The 21,689-nt window shown below is 43.2% G+C and overlaps 1 protein-coding gene across 1 annotated transcript in view; it reads right to left on the reverse strand.

Moving 5' to 3' along the window:
* Positions 1-18,054, reverse strand: part of LOC142489890 (retinol dehydrogenase 7-like) — a 30,704-nt gene extending 12,650 nt beyond the window's left edge. The window contains exons 1-3 of the mRNA XM_075591453.1: positions 17,867-18,054; positions 7,799-8,132; positions 7,064-7,322 (exon numbers count right to left, since the gene is read on the reverse strand). Coding sequence (XP_075447568.1) covers positions 7,064-7,322; positions 7,799-8,111 — 572 coding nt within the window. The 5' untranslated portion in view covers positions 8,112-8,132; positions 17,867-18,054. The remainder of the gene's footprint in view (positions 1-7,063; positions 7,323-7,798; positions 8,133-17,866) is intronic.
* Between the last annotated feature and the right edge of the window lie 3,635 nt (positions 18,055-21,689).

Below are 21,689 nucleotides of genomic sequence, written 5' to 3' on the forward strand. Positions count from 1 at the left end.
ACTGCATGCAGGCAAGTTCCCCTGATAGTTGGAGATGCCATGGAGTGAGCTTTTAACCATTTAAATGTGGGAGGGAGTGAGCTTCAATTGGATAGGAGGTTGCCACCCTCCAAAACAGCCAAGACTAGCTGCACAAGAATTATAAAACATACAGAACACCTACAAGCTCAAATTGAACCCCCAAAATACCCACAACATATATATAAGCATATAAGTTTCACAGAGGAGTGCTACTGAGCATGGCAATTTATATTTAAAACCAGAGACATAACATAAAACACAGACAAAGCTCAGTGCACATCCAGAAAAACTTATATACGGTACAGTGCCTAAATATACATGTATAAATAACTAATAAATAAAATGGTCTTTTAGTTTAACATTTTGGCCAAATTGTTGTAAGCCCTTGAGCCAAACTTCACGGCAGACCACGTTCAAGGGTCCCTACACTAATATAAATTCTTAATAACCTGTGCATTGCCAGGAAGAATGATTTATAATAAATCTGTCAATATGAGTTGCAAAAGTTCTAAGTCTGATTGAAGCTTTCATTAACCTGTACATTACCAGGAAAAGCACTCTGTAATAGATTTGTCACAATCACACTGCATGCAGGCAAGTTCCCCTGATAGTTGGAGATGCCATGGAGTGAGCTTTTAACCATTTAAATGTGGGAGGGAGTGAGCTTCAATTGGATAGGAGGTTGCCACCCTCCAAAACAGCCAAGACTAGCTGCACAAGAATTATAAAACATACAGAACACCTACAAGCTCAAATTGAACCCCCAAAATACCCACAACATATATATAAGCATATAAGTTTCACAGAGGAGTGCTACTGAGCATGGCAATTTATATTTAAAACCAGAGACATAACATAAAACACAGACAAAGCTCAGTGCACATCCAGAAAAACTTATATACGGTACAGTGCCTAAATATACATGTATAAATAACTAATAAATAAAATAGTCTTTTAGTTTAACATTTTTGGCCAAATTGTTGTAAGCCCTTGAGCCAAACTTCACGGCAGACCACGTTCAAGGGTCCCTACATTACCAGGAAAAGCACTCAGGGGAACTTGCCTGCATGCAGTGTGATTGTGACAAATCTATTACAGAGTGCTTTTCCTGGTAATGTACAGGTTAATGAAAGCTTCAATCAGACTTAGAACTTTTGCAACTCATATTGACAGATTTATTATAAATCATTCTTCCTGGCAATGCACAGGTTATTAAGAATTTATATTAGTGTAGGGACCCTTGAACGTGGTCTGCCGTGAAGTTTGGCTCAAGGGCTTACAACAATTTGGCCAAAATGTTAAACTAAAAGACCATTTTATTTATTAGTTATTTATACATGTATATTTAGGCACTGTACCGTATATAAGTTTTTCTGGATGTGCACTGAGCTTTGTCTGTGTTTTATGTTATGTCTCTGGTTTTAAATATAAATTGCCATGCTCAGTAGCACTCCTCTGTGAAACTTATATGCTTATATATATGTTGTGGGTATTTTGGGGGTTCAATTTGAGCTTGTAGGTGTTCTGTATATTTCTATTTATCAACAGATTTTGGTCAAATTCTATTCAGCATTTTTTCAACAAATGTGCAGAAAACAATTATTTTGTCAACATGTAATTTTATCCAGCTTTTAGATTTTGAAGTGAAAAAAAAACTAGATACATTTCATCTGGGTAAGTGTTTATTCACTAAAGCAATGAGAGATAACTAGGTTCAGATTAAACAATTTGGTTTTTAAAGACAATTAAGACACTGTATGGAAAACGTCTCTATTTCTTCCATTGCTGGGTGTGACAGGGTGAATAAACGTCACCAGCCATATACCTGGCAAACCTATGTTTAGGCTTGCAGTGCAGCATTGACAAGGTTAAGTTTCAGTTGAGAAGGGCTGCTTAATTAGTCTGACCCCAGCTGCATAATCAAGGTGTTTTAAAACCCCCAGGCTGTACACACATGCAAGCTAGCAGGTCAGGAGACAGGACTAAATACTGAAGAGATTACTGCTATAAGGTCTGTTTTTCAAAGTACATGTGTGATAACTGTCTATGTCCTGCATGCTGAAGAGAAGCTGCCTTGTTTTCTATGCTGAAGAGAAGCTATTTTGTTTTTGTATGCTGAAGAGAAGCTATTTTGTTTTTGTGTGCTGTATGATTTTAAGGCTCAATAAATAAGCCTTATCAAGAGAACCCGCGTGTGTGGTTGCATGTACCCTGTTACACTGGGATTAAACTGTTGTTATGTTATCCTTCTTTAAAGAAAGACGTGCATATGATCTGATGACTGAGCATGTAAAGTCCAATCTGGGGATGATAGAAACATTATAAAAAGAGTTGGGTAACCCCACTGACATTGCAAATGCATTCAAAGATTATTTTGTGAGGTGTGCTACTAACTTATTAGCGAAACGCATCCCAAATCACAAACATGAATCTCATTCTGGGAGTACCCATATAGCCCCATCCCCTCCCGACACTGCACACAATTTTCAATTTGGCCCAGTATCCAAAGAGGAGTTTACACAAGCGCTCCTTAAATTAAAACTAAGCAACCAATGTGGACCTGATTTACAGCAATCTAAGTTCCTAAGACTTGGTGCCTCAGCCATTGCCAAACCAATTGCTTCCATAGTCAACTCTATCCTGTGTGCAGGCCATATCCCTAAGACCTGGAAAACTGCCAGAGTTGTCCCAATCTTCAAAAGTGGGGACAAAAACACTGTCTCAAACTACAGGCCAATCTCTCTTCTCTCAATACTATCCAAAGTCATGGAAAAATGTGTTCACTCCCAATTGTAACGATGCGCGGAACACGCCCCTGCGGCGTATTCCTTCCTTACCGTTTACTTCTGATCGCCGCCCTCTAGCTACGAGTCAAGATCCTGTGTCTTTAAGGATTCTGAAGCAAACAACGCCATCTTGCTTCCGGGCAAATCCTGCCCTCTTCCTCCTGACAGGAAGTAAGCCTCTCTCTGACTTTCCCATTGCTAACAGCTGCCGCTTCCTTTTAAAAGTAGTCAGTGGCTTCCTGCCCAGGGCCCTGCAAAGTACTACCCCAGTACTCTATGCTGTTCCTGCCTGAACTTCCTCTGGGAACTGTACGTATCTCCTTTGGATTCTGGAAGACTGGGACAGTCACTCATTCTACCACTGAGGTTAGTTTACCGTCGGGTAGTGTAGGACCTGCTGATAGGGTTTACCTTGACGTGGTAGCAGGCTTACAATACTTGGCCAAAGTATTCAACTAAACAACCCTTAGTTTGAACTTAGTATTTGCAGCACTCTTCTGTTACTGGCACTATGCCTTTTAAGGAGGCTGGACGTCCTCCAAGAAGCAATTCTATTGTTACCTTTTGCTCTGGACTCTACCTCCCCAGCTGCGCGGCAACTCACTTCCTTTCGTCTCTCCTGCGGATTCCCCACCTCGCTATCGGGTCCATTCTTTTTCCCTGCGCTTGTGTGTAGGAGCACAAGCGTAACATTATGCTCGGCCAACAAACGGTCCCCCAGAGGTGGCCCCGCCTTCTCTCCTTTTCCTGTACCCCTTTAAAGTTGGGAGATCCTAATAGTCCACCCTAGTCTAGTAAGGATCGCTCGTAGTTCGATCCTGAAGGGGGGGTACAGTAAGGAATCGGGGAACACGCCCCCCGCGGCGTGCTCCCTCCATACCTGCTGCATCTCAGTTCCCGCTCTCCTTATAGAGCATGCACGCACCCGCGGTTCCCTACTCGTACCACGGAGCCCAGCCACCCCCGGTCGTGTCGCGCATTCTCTCACACGTGGCGCGCACATGTGACGGCGTGCACCGTCCTCCAGCTGCGAGTCAAGTTTCACGCCCCTTGTGACGTATTCTCTACCTGTGCCTAGTTTCCCTGATGTCACCCTTTATGGCGTGTGCCGCCCTCCAGGTGCGAGTCAAGATTCTCTGATGTCTCTCTGTATGGCATGCGCCACCCTCTAGCTGCGAGTCAAGATTCCCTGTTCATTCTCTGTGTGGCGCTGCCCTCTAGCTGCGAGTCCTCAAGGCTGGACGTCCTCGAAGAAGCAATTTTATTATCTTGTGCTCTGGACTCTACCTCCCCAGCTGCGTGGCAACTCACTCCCTTTCGTCTCTCCTGCGGATTCCCCACCTCGCTATCGGGTCCATTCCCTTTCACTGCGCTTGTGTGTAGGAGCACAAGCATCACACCAATTAAGCGATTACTATACCAAGACAAATTTCCCTAGCCAATTCCAATCTAGCTTTCGCCCCAAACACTCCACCGTAACTACCCTGCTAGAAGTTTGCAATGAAATCCAGTGTGGAATGGAATTGCAACAACTCACTGTAACGGATCAGGGGACTTGCAGTTCCCAACGTGTCCCCGTCACCCCAGCTTCCACAGTGCTCCCCTATGTCCCCAAACTCTACCTTCTTCCCCCAGCCGTTCCTCCATGGCTCGATCCTCACACCCAGGCTTACACTCTGCGCACGCGCGTGGTCCCCTCACCAGCACGTGTGTTCACGATCGCAGGTTCCCTATCGCGGCTCACGCTCTCCTCGGCGTGCCTCTGTCACCCCTGTCCTTTCCTTACCTGGTTCCTCCATTCCTCCTTCCCCTCTGTCTTCTCTCCCGTGCGCCTCCTCCGCTGGTCTTCCCCCACGCTCTGGTGCGCGCGCATAGCAGGGTTACCGAGGGGGCGCACACCCGCTCTACTTACCTTTCCCACACTCCGGCCCCGACGGCTGCAGGCTATTACCTTAGATTACCTTCCTGTCTCCTCCCCTGCTCTCACAGACCTATCTCTGCAATTACCCACTCTAACCTCTGCTCCTCCCCTCACCCCCATTGGTCCTTCTTCCCATATAACCCCACTCCTTCCTCTCACTCCTTGCTCTGCATAGCTTCCTGTAGCTCCTGTATGTGCAGTGTCTATGCCTAGCTCCCTTGTCTGTTTCAGCTCTGGTTCCTGTCCCGGACCCTGTTTGGATTCCTTGACTTGAACTTGAACTCTGCTGTGGACTTGACTACGCTGCTTTCTCCTGCTCTTGGACCCTGGCTTTCGGACATCACAACGCTGCTCTCTCCAACCCCTGAACTCTGGCACTTGGACATTACCCTTCGACCTCTGGCACCCCAGACTCTACAAGTATTACGTTAACCCTTACTCTCCAGGCCCGGCAACGCTACTACCACACTCCGGACACGCCCTCACTGCTGTGGGTGCGTGTTATACCCTTACCCACCTCAGTACAGGGGACTGGCCAGGTCTGCGGGCATACAGGCATTGCACTCACTAGGGCAATATTCCTACAATTTGCAGACTTTTGATACTGTTGATCAAACTCCAGTGATCTGGAATAGGGAAGCATGCTTTAAACTGGTTTCAGTCCTACCTATCGGGTAGATCCCAACATCTGTCCATCTCAGGCTCTAACTTCAACCCCTTGGATTTCACCTGTGGTGTCCCGCAAGGCTCTATTCTGGGGCTCCTACTCTTCTCAGTGTTCATCAATGATCTTCCCACATTTTGTAAGGAAGCTTCAATACACATGTATGCAGATGACACAATCCTATAGCCTCCCCGACCTTGAACACATACGTCAGTCTGACTTTTGAGACCCGAAAACTACATTTCACAAAACAAACTGTTTTTAAACACTAACAAGACTGTACCAATGGTATTTGGGACCAAGACTACATTTTTAAAGCCTCCAGTGACTGAGCTTCAGATCAGAACAAACGCTAACACCACTCTAACTCCTGTTACTAGTTTTAAATACCTTGGCATATGGTTTGACTCCCACATAACATTTGGGATGCACATTGATACCCTGACATCCAAAACCTATGCTAAACTAGGTGTACTTTACACTGTAAAGTTTACAGGAACAAATCTTCCCTAAGTCTGCTGGTCAGAAAGCATATCGCACAGCAGATGCTAATGCCAATTATCGACTATGGAGACATTGTATAAGGCTCGGCACCCCAAACCCACCATAGCAAACTTAGCACACTCTGCAATTCAATATGCAGTTTTGTTCTCCAATGCATCTACACTACCGACACACTTTATTGAAGTGTGGTCGGTACCGCAAGCCGGGAAATCTCCCGGCTTGCTAGTGGCCGCCCCTCGGCGTGCCGCGCGTCATAGACGCGCGGTCACGCGTCATCGGGAGCGTGCGCCCCCTGCACGCGTGTCCAGGGGCTCCCCGAGGGAGCCCTGGTGTCCCGCGATCGCGGGACAGCGGCAGGGGGTTCCGGGGGACCCAGCGGACCCGGCAGCGGTAGGGAGAGCGCCCCGATCGGAGGGCGCTCTTCCGCTGCTTCGGCGTGCGCCCGTCACACTCAGGCGCGCGCCAGGCTACTGCTGCGGCACAGAACGGGCAAATGCTCGAATAAACTGTGCCGCAGCAGTACAACACACATCATTGCGAAATGCTCAAAGAACTAGATAGGTCATCACTTGAGTCGAGGCACAAAGTTCACCTTTCTTGTCTTGCCTTCAAATACTTTCTAGGCAAGCTACCAATCTATCTGAACAAGCTCCTCACCCCTAACACATGCAGCACTTATCATCTGAGATCTGACTCAAAAAGACTGTTCATGGTCCCAGGGTTCCGCAAAATATCCGTCCACTCCACCTTCTCTTACCGTGCCCCCCAAAACTGGAACAACCTACCGGAGACTCACATCCACCACCAGTTTAAGTTCTTTCAAAACTAAAGCTGTCTCACATTTTAAGCTGGTCTGTAACTTTTACTTAAGCCTATAATATACATCTTCTCTAACTGTGCATGCGATGTATTGCATATAATGTATACCCTGTTCATTTATGTAACTGTATTTTTAACCATGCATTATTTGTCATATTAACATACTTGAAAACGAGAGGTAACTCTCAATGTATTACTTCTTGGTAAAACATTTGATAAATAACAAATAAATAAATGGAAATATGGTCATGTCATTACGTCCTAAAGGATTAGATACTCTGATGGCCACCCAACTACTGTCATAGATCATAGCCAAGCTCTGTAATGTTCCCTGTTTATGTTGCTCACCTTAGACCATCGGAGAATGCTTCCACGCCAAACTTAGAGAGGCAGTACCCTCCGCCAACAGTACACAGTCTCCCTGCAGCACTAGAAACATTGACAATGCGTCCCTGGGCTTTTCTGATGAGATGCAGCAGATTCAGCGTCACGTCAATCATCCCCAGCAAGTTGACGTTCAGCAGCTTGATAAAATCCTCCTTCATTTGCCATTCATTGGGGGCTAAGCCAATCGCAAACCCAGCATTATTTACTAAACCCCAGAGCCCTGAAAGATATGGAATAAGAGGGAAAGGTACAAGGACATCAATAATAAAAACAATGTTTTTTCTCTCTGTTTTGAGGCCAAATAAAGGAGAGATCCTTAATCATATTCAGAACATGCAAGCCCAATTGGAACGCTCCTTTTGAGAACAAGTCACTTTTTTTTCTTGAATTTCTTTATTTGGTGCATCTAAAGAAAATACGATACATGTTTGCATGAGGTACATTGCAAGATTTGCCATACATGCATAGTGACACCATACAACACAAAATATTAGTAAGGTAACCCTTCATTATTTTTATTATTTTATGTCAAGGCCTCCTATATCTGCGAGTAAACACGTCACTTTTAAGGACATTTGCTCAGCATTTCCCTACTGATGCTGTAAAGTAAGTCTATACACTACACAAAAATACCCCTTTTTGTGAGTGATCCCTATTACTAAATAACATTTTCTCCTGACATAAAGCTTCACCCACCTGCATCTCCTACAGTGCTAGTGACCCACTTGGCAGCAGAGCTCACACTCTGACTGTCGGTAACATCCAGGATTACTGTTTGCAGTCTGCTGGATGTCTCCTTCTTCAGGTCCTCTGCCCCTCTCTCTGTCAGACAAGCTGCCAGCACGCGCAGCCCACGCTGGTCCAGCTGCTTCGCCAGTAGGTTTCCAAATCCAGAGTCACATCCAGTGATCAGCACATATTTATCTGAGAGATTCTGCAGTGTCTGTCTCTCCCTGTACCACCTGTACAGGAAAATCAGAGCCAAGAGCACCAGCAGAGGGAGCCACATGATTGGAGCAGGAGCTTCTCACTGTAAAATAAAGCAAATTGGACTCTGTAAAATTATTTGTACCTGGATTGAAAACTGGATGAAGGATAGACAACAGAGTGTTGTCATAAATTGAACTTTTTCAGGTTGGGCTAAAGTCTTGAGTGGAGTACCTCAGGGATCGGTACTGGGACCCGTGCGTTTTAACTTGTTTTTTTAATGACCTAGATGTTGGCATAGAAAGCAAAGTCTCAATTTTTGCTGATGATACTAAATTGTTTAAGGTAGGAGAATCAGAGCAGGATGTAATTTCTTTCCAGAAGGACTTGGAGAGACTGAGAACTTGGGCAGGTAAATGTCAGATGAGGTTTAACACATATAAATGTATGTTAATGCATGTTAATGTATGTTAATGCATTTGGGAATCAAGAATAAACAGGCGACTTACAAATTAAATGGGGATAAATTGGGGGAATCCTTGATGGAGAAGGATTTAGGAGTTCTTGTAGACAGAAGGCTTTGCAATAGTGCACAAAGTCATGCAGTAGCTGCAAAAGCAAACAAGATCTTATCTTGCATTAAACGGGCAATGGATAAAGGAAAGTAAACATCATTATACCCCTTTAAAAAGCATAAGTAAGAACATGGAGAACATTGAACATGGTGTACAATTTTGGCACCACTCCTTAGAAAAGACATTATGGAACTAGAGACTGCAGAGAAGAGCCACCAAATTAATAAAGGGGATGGACAATCTAATTTATGAGGAGAGGCTAGCTAAATTAGATTTATTTAAATTAGAAAAGAGGCATCTAAGAGGGGATATGATAACTATATACAAATATATTCGGAGACAGTACAAGGGGCTTTAAAAAAAACTATTCATCCCAAGAGCAGTACAAAGGACTCAGGGTCATCCCTTAAAGTTGGAGGAAAGGAGATTTCACCAGCAGCAAAGGAAAGGGTTCTTTACTGTAAGGGCAGTTAAAATGTGGAATTCATTACCCATGGAGACTCTGATGGCAGATACAAAAGATTTGTTCAAAAAAAGGTTGGGCATTTTTTTTAGAAAGGAAAGGTATACAGGGATATACCACATAAGTAAACATGGGAAGAATGTTGATCCAGGGAGTAATCTAATTGCCAATTCTTGGAGTCGGGTTGGAATTTATTTTTCCTCTTATGAGATATCATTGGATGATATGTCACTGTAAGTATAGATATAGGATAAAGTATCTGTCGTCTAAATTTATCATAGGTTGAACTTGATGAACACATGTCTTTATTTAACCTCATCTACTGTACTATGTAACTTTGTAATACAGATATATAACGGCAAATTGTTTAAGAATGATTAATTACAGTTCTATTTATCTCACTGGTTGTACATCTTTCTGTCTTTCTGAGCTATCACGGCAAGTGCAGAGCTGCGACGTCTGTATGTTATTTCATAAAGTTTTAATTATTTGTTTCCTCCAGTGCTGTTCAATCAAATAGTTGAGAATTGTCCGGCTAAAGTGTGAAAACAGTAAAAGCAGGGTTCCTGCGGTTAGGACTGGTGTAGCAATGTGTGTTATTTATATCGGATGGAAGCTACAGTAGCACTAAATAGCAGTCACGGATTGGCCTTCCAGGTGTAACGATGCGCTCACCACAAACAAGTCGTGACCGTGAGGCCGAGGTGACGATTGAATAAACGCCAATCCACAGCCACAAGAGCGCGTCTGGAGTGTAGATAGGTTGAGGTAGCCCGTCTAGTCTGGGTAGGAGAGGTCAGGATGGTTAGTGATACTTGCTGAGGTCTGGATTGAAGAGGTACGAATCTTTGTAGGTACTTTAGCCAAGGTCGGGATTGGAGAGGTGCCGATCATCGTGGGTAAGCTGGATTCAGGAGCGGAGAGGTATGGATCGTTGTTGGTAAGCCGGGTCAGGAGCGGAGAAGTGCGGAATCCAAAGAACAAGCAAGGTAGGCAAGCCAGGACAAGACAGGCAAGGCTCAGAGAGGCGGCAGGACTGCACACAGCGCACATAAACAAGGTTAGGATCAGTCAATGTGTCAGAGGACAGGCTGAGCATACAGTATATAGGAAGAACAGACCAATGAGGAGGAAGCATACTCCCTAGTATGCATGGCTGTGGTTGGCTGATGGAGACAAGACAGGTGAATGCTATTACACAGCAGAACGGAGGAAACTACGCGTGTTCACGGGTGCTATGCATAGCGGCTGCGCGACGTTGATGTCACCGCACGAGTGAAGCCTGGAGGCGGGACCAGTGGGGATGGCATTTAGTGCCAAGTGAGGTCCGTGCACGCCCCTCTGATTTAAAAATCCATCAGTGACAGTGCCATTTTTATTGATTAGGATAGAATAACTGTGAGCTTTATAGAAAACCTTAAACAGTATGCTGTTTTTTTCATGCAGCATACAATACTTTTTTACATACTGTATAATAAATCCCAAAAATAAAAAGTATGTATTTATTGTACAGTATACAGTATACGGATATACAGTCCGCCCCCCCCCCCCCCTCCACCGAGCCATTCATGACAATTCTTTTAGCCTTCTTGAGGGACTGACTGATTTTAATCAACCATTACTGACTGACTGTACAGTATGTTTTAGAAACACTATATTTTGTTATAAAAGGTGACATAATTAAGCAATTTAAAAGAATCAACATTTTTTTTATTTATTTGGAGTAAGTAAAAACTTTATTTATAACTTTTGAACAGACGAACTATCACGCAGCGAATTCGATTCCCACCTCTCTGTCCTTCCAGGGACGAGCCTCAAAATGCCATTTATGGAGTCTTTCACGATTCTCATTAAATAATCGCTAATGGTAAAATAGCGCCGCAATTCCTCCACAATAGTTCTTCTTAAATTTTCCGGAAGAGCCTTTTTGACGCGTAATTTACGTTGTGGGTCCACTCGCAGTACAACTCGTAACTCACGTGGTGTTTGAAGATGTTCATGAGAAATCTCTGGGATATACCAGCACTTGCGACCCTATATTTCTCCCTGACTTGCTGGGGCAGGTCGTGCAAGCTGATGTCGGGCACCGTTTCAATGCAAGCGTGTGTGGGTGTGCTTCTGGGAGCGGGTGTGCTTGTGGCAGCAGGCGAGGTTAGGTGGTCTGGGAGGATGATTTCCTCCTGTCTTAGTCGCCTTATCTGAGTTGTCATCTCGTGGCGTGGTCTTGACGGGGTTGTCATGTCATCCTCATCAATGGCATACATGTACACATATTCTTCTGATGGAGGGGTGCACTTGGTGATGGAAGGGTGAAGGTCACATCCATGCCACCTTCCTGCTCCTGTATCCGACATACAGGGGCAGGAACTCCAAGCAAACTATGTATCCCCACTATGTCAGTCTCTGTCTTCTCCATGCGCTTATCCATCTTCTCCATCAGCTTATCCATCTTCTCCATCCATCTATCCATATTTACTGCACCGACACACTTTATTCGAGCAAATACCCAGTATGTACCTGGCAGATACCTGGAATGCGCCGCTCCTCACCTCTGACAAGCCCCGTTGCGTTTGCCTTCCCAGCCTGGGTTCATGCCTGGCTGACGGGCGGCTGATCTGTTAAATGATAATGATTAGGATTTAATAGGCTGCAATGCTTCGCGTGTCTACCAGATGGCATAAATTCATGAATTGTAATGCAGTATATATATATATATATATACTGTGCAGTATTGCAGCCAGCGGGAATAAAATGCTTCAATCCCTGCCTGGAAAATACCTCAATGCACTCGGGCAGAAAACAGTCACAAACCTCAATACACCCGAGTATACCCGAATTCGTGGGACTAGCCGAGCTCGAATAAAGTGTGTCGCCAGTGTAGCATGGTCTCAAAAAGAAGATCTATCTTTACCAACATAGAGTTCTCAGGGATATCGACACTTAACCCAACCAGCATGCGGGCGAATGAGCTGGACTTGTGCAAGGAGTGTTGTGGAGATCTGAGTGGATGGGTGCTGGACCGGATGAGATAGAGGTTCCCGGGAGAGCAGCGTCGTCGAAGAGTGCAGGAGAAGGTGGCCTGGTGGTTCCCGGGAAAGCAGAGTCGTCGAAGAGTGCAGGAGAAGGTGGGCTGGGGGTTCCCGGGAGAGCAGAGTAGTGGATGGGTGGCTTCCATTGGTTTTGCATTCTTGCTACATCAGCAAATTTCTTCTTGACATAATAAGGCCCAGGCTTCTTAGCCTTAGCCTTTGGAGTCGTCAGAAGGTTTTCGTTATTAGCCTTGGCCTTTCGCTTTGGCATTGGCTTGGAAAAGGCTTCCGCCTTTCGCTTTTTCGGCATGGCAGAAGAAAGCAGATTCCTGCGTCCGTAGAATCAGTGTTGATCCAAGTATAAAGAGTTCATACTGTGCATAAATATTCTTTCTTCCCTCTGAAGTCTCTCTCGTCCCCAACTCTTGCAGCAGTTCAGAGGGAAGAAAGAATATTTATGCACAGTATGATAGTATTGTATGTAAGTAGGCATCACATACGAGCCAAGACAAAACATAGAATTTTACACAAATTTAAAAACTGTCTACACTTAGATTGTTTTTTTGTCTTTTTGTTCTATTTCTCTCCATGCTCCCCCTGGATTACAACGAGAGTGACGATTTGTGGGACTAGTGAAACCAGTCCCCACCAGCCGGGTTTGAGCAGGGGGTTTGAACTTTTTAATATTATTTGCACGTTATTTGAGGTGTTTGCTGCAATCAGGATACATCACCTTTGTGTTCCTGACCCCAAGCACTGCTGCAAGAGTTGGGGACGAGAGAGACTTCAGAGGGAAGAAAGAATATTTATGCACAGTATGAACTCTTTATATTTTTCAAGGAAATGGTAGGAATGAAGTTCCTGAGAGGAGGGGTTGTTGACCAGTTTGCCTTTGTCGCGGCCGGCTTTTGGGGGATACATTGTTGCTGAGCTGAGAATTGGAGACCCCATCACTGAGTGGAGAACAACATTTCTAGCAGAGACCATTGTGTGTCAAAACCGCTTGATTTTAACTTACATCTTGTAAGTAGGCATCACATACGAGCCAAGACAAAACATAGAATTTTACACAAATTTAAAAACTTTCTACACTTAGATTGTTTTTTGTCTTTTTGTTCTATTTCCCTCCATGGTCCCCCTGGATTACTACGAGAGGCTTAATACATTAACAGATATGTTAGATGATGTCCTCAATCACACCACTACAGCCATTGCATCAGATTTGGCTTATGGCCTTACAAAGCAGAATGGCTTTAAATTATATTTTAGCATCAAAAGGAGGTGTATGTGTCCTAATTAAAGAACATTGCTGTGTTTTCATCCAAGATCAGAGTGGCAAGGTATTTACAGTGGCGGCCGCCTTTGGTCTCCTGCGGCCGCCACCGCGAGATTTTTAAACGTGCGGGCTTTTTTCTTTCGTTTCGGTGCCACGGGCGCTTTCAATGTTCAGCACCATTACTGCTGAACGGGAGATGCGGCTGGCGCGTGGCCAAGTTCGGCTGGAAAAGCAAACATCCCCGTATTAATACGGTGATGTTGGAGGTATAAAGGGGCCATGACAGTAGGAAAGGAGGTGCAGAATGGAATCCTTTTTGGGCTTTGTAGATTTCTTTGATCACTGGGAGCGAAACCTTTGAATGCCGTAATGTGTCTGCTAGTGATACTCGTCATATATGTTTGTGTCACGTTTGTCAAAGGTATGATCCACAAATGTGCTACCCCCTCTGCAGACCTGATGCCATTGTTTGCAGATCCAATCTACAGCAGTCCCTTGGAGAAAGAAGATGCCAAGTACAGTGTTCTAACTTTGGAAGATAGTTTGGCCGCAGCGCCATACGAGACTATGACTACATTTGGCAGGCACCCTCTTGCACTGGCTTATACCCTCAAGCATTATCAGATCATGGAGCACCCCTATGTCTCCCTACGTTTCTCTGGACTAACATCATCCCAATAACTCAAAAAGCAATGTTTTAAAGAATCAGAGGAGGGACTGATGAAGTTGAGACATTAGGGGGTCTGACGTAAACAGCATTAGGGTCTAAGCAGCCATTTTGTTTGACTACTTTTGTCAGCCATCTTGTCATTGTTTTAGTCCTTGTCTGTAATTTATGTTGTAATATGCTGTGTTTGTGTCATCCATTTTGTCTTCTGTCTGTATGAAAGCTGCATGAAAGTTATAGTGGGTTAAAAGATGTTTCGCTCTCAGTGTTTACTGATACCAGCTCTGGCCAGCCCAGCTGCAGAAGAAGGGAGGGGGCATATAGAATTAGAGAAGACTTCTCACATTTAAGTGCCAGGTGAAGTCTTGAGAAGTTAGATCAGAATTAGAACCGACTTCTCAGCATTCGAGTGCCTGGGGGAATCAAAGATAGAAATCATTTCTCACATTCAACCCTTAAAGAATGTATGTATCAGTTCATTTTTGTTATGCATTACAAGATTATGTCATTTTAGTTGATGCACACTTACATCATTTGTTATGTATTACAAACTTACATCAGTTTTAGTATTGTTATGTATTACAAAATGATGTAATATTTAGTGATGCGCAAGCCCCCCCAAAAAGGGGTGGAGCTTTAGTTTTTAGGGTATAAATGTATCTCATACCGTATTATCTGGGAGAGAGCTTTTGTTTTGAAGCTGTCTCCGCTGTGTGCACCTGAAATAAACTGTGACCTTGAGAAAGAGCTCACGCTCTAAACGCGTTGGTGGGGGTCTGTTTACCCCGTAATGTAGCTGTTTTTTGCATTATCCATTAAATTATTTATGTTTATGGGTACACGCTCTCTTGGACATCAATTATTTTTCCTGTTTCCTGAGTACTAGTGCCTTTTTTTTCTTTTTACTTGTGTTACTTACCTCAGAAAAAATGGAAGCACACCCCTTGTTCTGGAAGAAGGCTGTTAGCTATGTGGATATCACCAACCCTAACGTGAGTTATTTATCATCACATGCAAATTCTCCATTCCGATATTATATGTCTGGACACTTTATTGTGAGGTCCCTTACTGCATTGTTTGTGGGGACCCTAGCCTGCTAGTCGGATTACAAAGGAGTAGTGATTACCAATACGGTTGTTCCACGTGCCTATGGGTTGGCAATCCCTTATTCATTATTCAGGGGGTTATACCACAGGAATCATCATTCAACTTCATTGAACTTTATATTCATTTTTGTTTTATACAATTTCTTGGCTTGTTTTTAGAGCACCACGCATTTTTTTCTTGTTAACTGGAATCTTTAAGTGACTACGGAAGAATTTGCAACACAACACAGCAATACAGGGAAAGAATGGAGGCAAAGTTGGATCAACTTTTGGAGAGAATGGAAGGGATGTAGAGGGGCATGGGCAACATTGACAATGACATTGTTGGGCTCTATTATTTTGTTTGTGTCCATCCCCCTGTATGTCCAATGCAGGAGCAGAAGGGTGACCTGGAGGAATGCCGTCCACCACCTGCACCTTCTTCACCGGAACTGGCCTGCACGCCACCAAGACAAAGCACACCACCGGAGGAAAGCATACTACCGTCACCCACTGACCGAAGACAACACCTCTTCCACCAACACCTTCTGCACCCAGAGTTGTACTGGTTCAAATGAGAATCCCCATAGACCACCTATCCTCGCCCAGCGAATTAAGCACACCTGCTGCATGACCCACAGCACCCAGGAGAGTACAGCTTCAAATGTAACTCGATACGTGCACAACCCTAGACATAACGCTAACATCCCGCAGGGCATACGGGAAAAATACTTTTTGAGAAGCGCTGGAAAAGTGACCATACTAGCCCTTCTCATTATGAAACACCATGCCAGTTATGACGGGTATCTTCAGTGGTTTAAGGTGGTTAATTATGGTGGCAATAGGGGCAAGAAAGCACTGGCTCCGAATTTGCGCAGAAATATTATGGACGAAATAAAAAGGCATTTCATTATGACCCCGGTTCTTTTCCGAGCTGTGACAGACAACATAAATGTCTTTTTAAAAGGCATAAAAGGAGTCTTCCCTGGAACACCCAAGGCTGTGGGGATGAGCACTTATTTCATTCATTTCACAATTATTAACTAAAAATATACTGGGAATGTTTTTCAAATAATAAAAAAAAAGTTTTGTTTTATAAAGTGTTCACTGGTTTCAGTGTTTTAAGACGTATTTACTTTTTAGCAGTAAATGTAATACACTTACAGTAGTACTGTACATAAAGTACTAAGGTGAGTGCCACTCAACCTAGCCCTTGTCAACATGTAACATTCATTACCCATACAGCCTAGCCCTTGTCAGCATGTAACATGCAGTACACATACAGCCTAGGCCTTGTCCTCATGTAACTTGCAGTAAAGGAGTGCCACTCCACCTAGCCCTTAGCAACATGTAACATGCAGTAGACATTCAGCCCAGCCCTTGTCAGCATGTTTTTCCTACAGCTAGACGTGAGGAGACACAATAACTCGTGATTATCGACTTGAGATCCTGGCTGGTATTGCATATATCAAATTTCTGCCAGGCCTTCAGGCTTCACTTCACCCAGGTTAAATCGCGGATAACTTGCACCAGTTTCTTGGGAAATCTCACGTAAGGGATAGGCTCAGGAAAACCCGGATACAAACAGACTACATCTGTACTGTAAGTACAGATATAGGATAAAGTATCTGTCGTCTAAATTGAGTATAGGTTGAACTTGATGGATGCATTTCTTTTTTCAACCTCATCTACTATGTAACTATGTAACCTCTGGAGTTAGGTTACCATATGAGCATCCTTTGACTCCTGAATATATTACTAACCTATTGGAAGTTCCCTGTTGCTTGGAAGGAAAGATACAATACAGAGTTAGATCCTATACTTTTGGAGGATATCGCATCTCTTTATTGACCCTTTGTTTCCAGACAAAAGTACTGAGTTGGATTATATAAACCCACAATTGGTTTAGCCCTTTCTTGAAATGCTGTTTACTTACAGTATAACTTATTTTGTAAACTCAAAAAAGCATAAAAAGGCACTCACCTTAAAAGGTTACAAAGCCAAATATCTGAACAATCTCTGTAGGTCAGTGGTAACGTGGCTCCCAGCTAACAAGTCAAACATGCACATGCACACAGAACTCTGCTGCTACTGTATAACATCTGAAGGAGGGATTAGCTCTCAAGTAAAAGGCACAGAATATTTATTCAGCAGGAAGGGGGGGCGAGGGAGGGAGACAGAGACACTAGAGGAAAAAGCAAATAGGTTCAGTTGGGTCAGGTCTGACTTAAGTTTCTCATTTAACCTATTTATTTAAATACAATGAATACTTAGAAAAACTAGTCTCTCTCTCTCTTTCTCTGTGTTAAATTCTTGTAAGCACTGAATGTGTTTCATGTTTATTCTGTTCAGTCCGATTTTAAAGTAATCAAGTCATGAATTTAAGCAATTGCCTAATTTCAAATGAGCAAGAAATACGATATTGCAAAGGAATATAAGAAGAAATATAAGGCATAAACAACCTGGACTTGAAATGATTTTATATGCATAGAATGTTCAATGATGCAAGCGCTCTAGTGATGGATCTATTATATAAGTCTTTGTTATGTAAATACACAGCACTGGTACGGGGGCTACAGAATAGATTAAACACAGTTCTTCAGTGGTATGCCGTCTTTAGGGGGACCAATAATCCCTGAAGGGGCAAGGTACCAGGAATAAACCCACCACAGAGACCCTCATTGGGATGATCCCTGGATCTAGCTGAACCACATAAATAAAACTATAGAAACTGTAACTCACATATCAGAAGTGCCCCCGTTCTGTATCCGTGCTCCGGCTGTCCGTGCTGTCACTGTTGAGACGTCCAGAAGCAATTCCAGAGAGAGTATAACGCACAGCCAAAAGGAGTGGTCCACAAGATCATAAAAAATATAAATTCCTTTATTTATCCAACAAAACAAAAGTTAAAACCTCCGTGATAAAGTGCTGGGGCAAGAAACATGTAGGAGGTTTTCACTTCTGTTTCTGCATATGGACAAATAAAGGATTTTTTTTTTTTATGATCTTGTGGACCCACTCCTTTTGGCTGTGTGTTATACTCTCTCTGGAATTGCTTATGAAATGATTTTTATACTGGAGCTCCTGCAGTGCTTGGAAAACATTGAAAAGAGCTAATCTTTCGACACACAAGAGTTAAGGCATCAACAGCTGCATGCAGGTGAGCTCAGGTGAACTACGCAGTCCTAATAACACTGACTATTAATGCAGCCAAAGATGCACAGCTCGCTCAAATAATTTGGAGGGAAACAGGGAGGAGGAAATAAAAAAAAGACGCTGATGGGGAAATAAGGGAGGAGAGAGGAAAAATTAGTGAAGCAATAGAAGGCGGCGAGGAGGAAAAAGTAATGCTGTTATGTGTTATATGGTAAGCTCACCCAGCACAAATAGTACTGTAAAGGGAAAAAGAGAAGCGCAATATCAAAAACAACAATAAAGCAAATGGAGCTTCTCTGTTCAGTTTTAAATAAACGGGATCTAGAATACCGTGTGTAAGTAATAATGTAAAGAAAATAAAGCGCAATAGAGTGCTAACCACACTATAACTCAAACCAAGAAATACCCAGTGAAAGTTGTGTGGAGGTGATGAAGTGAACAAATCACTCGCATAAATATCTGCAGGAGAATAGTCTGGTCACGCGTAACTGTCTTTTGAAAAATAGATAAGGAGTACATAGCGTAATATAGTTTGATGCACAAGCAAATGGATTCAATTGGGGAAAAGACACACTAACATTCTCCCAATTCTTAAATCGCAATGATGCAACTTTGCAAACCTATGCCGTGCTGCCATGTTCTTTTTAGAGAGAAGAGGCTTTCTCCTGACAACGCTCCAAAACAAACAAGACTTGTTCAGTCTTTTTCTAATTGGATTGTCATGAATTTTAACATTTAACATGCTAACTGAGGTCTGTAGAGTCTGAGATGTAACTCTTGTTTTTTTTGCAATTTCTCTGAGCATTGCACGGTCTGACCTTGGGGTGAATTTGCTGGGACGTCCAATCCTGGGAAGATTGGCAATTGTCTTGAATGTTTTCCACTTTTGAATAATCTTTCTCACTGTAGAATGATGAACTTTAAATTCTTTGGAAATGGCCTTATAACCCTTCCCAGATTGATGGGCAGCAATAATTGCTTCTCTAAGATCATTGCTGATGTCTTTCCTCCTTGGCATTGTGTTAACACACACCTGAATGTTCCAGACCAGCAAACTGCTAAACTTCAGCTTTTATAGAGGTGGTCACACTTGCTTATAATCAATTAATCAAGGGCATTTGATTAGCAGCACCTGTCTGCTACTAAGCATCTTAATTACTATGGAAGCAGTAAGGGTGTACTTAGTTTTTCACACATTGCTTCTCCATTTTGGCTTTATTTTTGCTAAATAATTCATGACACTGTGTAATATACACTGGGAAAGAAACACCGGGTGGAGCAGAGACACTACCACCCGGATAAGTCCCTTGATATTGCACTCAGGATCTGTGAGGGGAGAGTGTCCTGTCTAATGAGTGATATACAGTCAAAGACAAAAAATCTGGTCCTATATGTAGTGAAATATGAGTATGAGTAAATTAAAACCAAATTTATTGGGTATATAATGGAATAAAATATATCGGACCAGATTGGTACAAAGTGAGTGTTATAAATGCCTAAAAAGGGGTTGTGCTATGAAAGTGTAACTCTAATAATAAGAGCCTGTGTAGTAAGCACAACCGGCAAGGTTTCCTGTAGAAGCACAGGTAAGTGGGTGCAGATAAATCAAGTAACAATTTGCTGACAAATGCTTCTAATGAACATCATACACAATGCCGAACAATAAACCATGTAAATAAATCAATTGTGATTGTTGCGTGATTCTTGACCAGAGCCAATAGTGAAAAACTGCATACGGGAATACTCAAAAATCCAATGGGTGGTATGTAACCACTAGTAGCCCCATATATATCCGCCGCGTTATCCTATATATAAAGGAACACGAACAGTTGGGTCTCGTGTGATTTATGTTAGACAGTCAGTGGGTTTTGTGTACTCATCCACTCACCCATCTACTGTTCCTTCCCGGTTGAACAAGAATATGAAGGATATCTGGCGCTTAAAAAACAAGAGTGTCCATACAGTGCAGTTCTTGAATAGTCCAAATTAATACTCCAAACCAATGAAGCAGATCGTTGTTGATTTCGAATGTCCCCCCTATAAAGGGTTAAACAAAAACACACAAATTGCGCAGTATGTCTGGGTTGGTGTAATAGAGACAATGTGAACACAGTGCATCTACTTACAAGATTTCTCTTGTTGCTTTCAATTGAAAGGATCTGTGCTTTAACCTCTTCTTCCCTGCTGCAGTCACGAATCCCACGTTCCTATATTCAAGCCTTTAGGTGTCAGTGTCCTCAGTGTGTATATCCAGAAGCTTTCCTTCTGGATAGACTCCTGAGTCTGTCACCTCCTCTCCAGTTTATTTTAGGGCACTCTATCCCTTTGCATACTAGTCCTTCAGGATTCTGACTATGAGCTATTTTAAAATGATTAGAAACCCTATGATTTTCGAACCCTCTTTTTATATTATACATGTGCTCAGCTAGCCTATGTTTGAGGCGTCTGCCTGTTCTCTCCAGACCCCTCAAACGTAGGCTAGCTGAGCACGTGTATAATATAAAAAGAGGGTTCGAAAATCATAGAATCCTGAAGGACTAGTATGCAAAGGGATAGAGTGCCCTAAAATAAACTGGAGAGGAGGTGACAGACTCAGGAGTCTATCCAGAATGAAAGCTTCTGGATATACACACTGAGGACACTGACACCTAAAGGCTTGAATATAGAATTCGACCTAGCCTCCTTCTTAAGGGATTGACCCACATTGTATCCACTGCACAGATAATGTCTTTATGTTTTGCATTTAACATGTCATTGAATCCCAGGGCTCAGTCTCTTTGGACTTGTTTAAATGACTAACATTTGTGATAGGAGATTTTAATTATGTTGTTTCATGCCAGTATGCACTGTTGTACGCCAAGGGGTTACAGCTGTCCCTGGGGTATAAATAGTGTGCGTTGACACCAACTCCTTATCCTTTGAGAAAGTGACGTCCCCACATCACGAAACGCGTTAGGGGGGAGGAGTTTAGAGGTGCCGTCGGCAGAGGAAGTCCCCAGTCACGCGGACGACGCACAGGTGGTGACGTCAGCAGAACAAGCGCCGGAGTTCACCACGGACAGAGAGGGGAGCTCTGAGTATTGAGATACTGCAGAGAGGAGTCTTCATTGTCCTGTCTGAGTTGCGGCTAAAGGGACTTCTTAACAAGTAGCGGACGGCATGCTAGTATTGATCTTATATCACATCTACATGTGAGTTTGCATTTGGCTGTTTTTATGTTTTTTAAATAAATTGTTTTGTACCATCTACACTATCCTGCTGTATTCTCTCCTCTTCTATGCTATCTACCATCCAATCCGGGAGAGACTAAAGAGGAAGAAGATTGAGGAAACTCACGTGGGATTCGTGACTTCAGCAGGAAAGAAGAGGCTAAAGCCCAGATCCTCTCAATTGAAAGCAACAAGAGAAA

This window comes from Ascaphus truei, chromosome 3 (assembly GCF_040206685.1).
Source record: "Ascaphus truei isolate aAscTru1 chromosome 3, aAscTru1.hap1, whole genome shotgun sequence".
NCBI classification, from domain to species: Eukaryota; Metazoa; Chordata; class Amphibia; order Anura; family Ascaphidae; genus Ascaphus; species Ascaphus truei.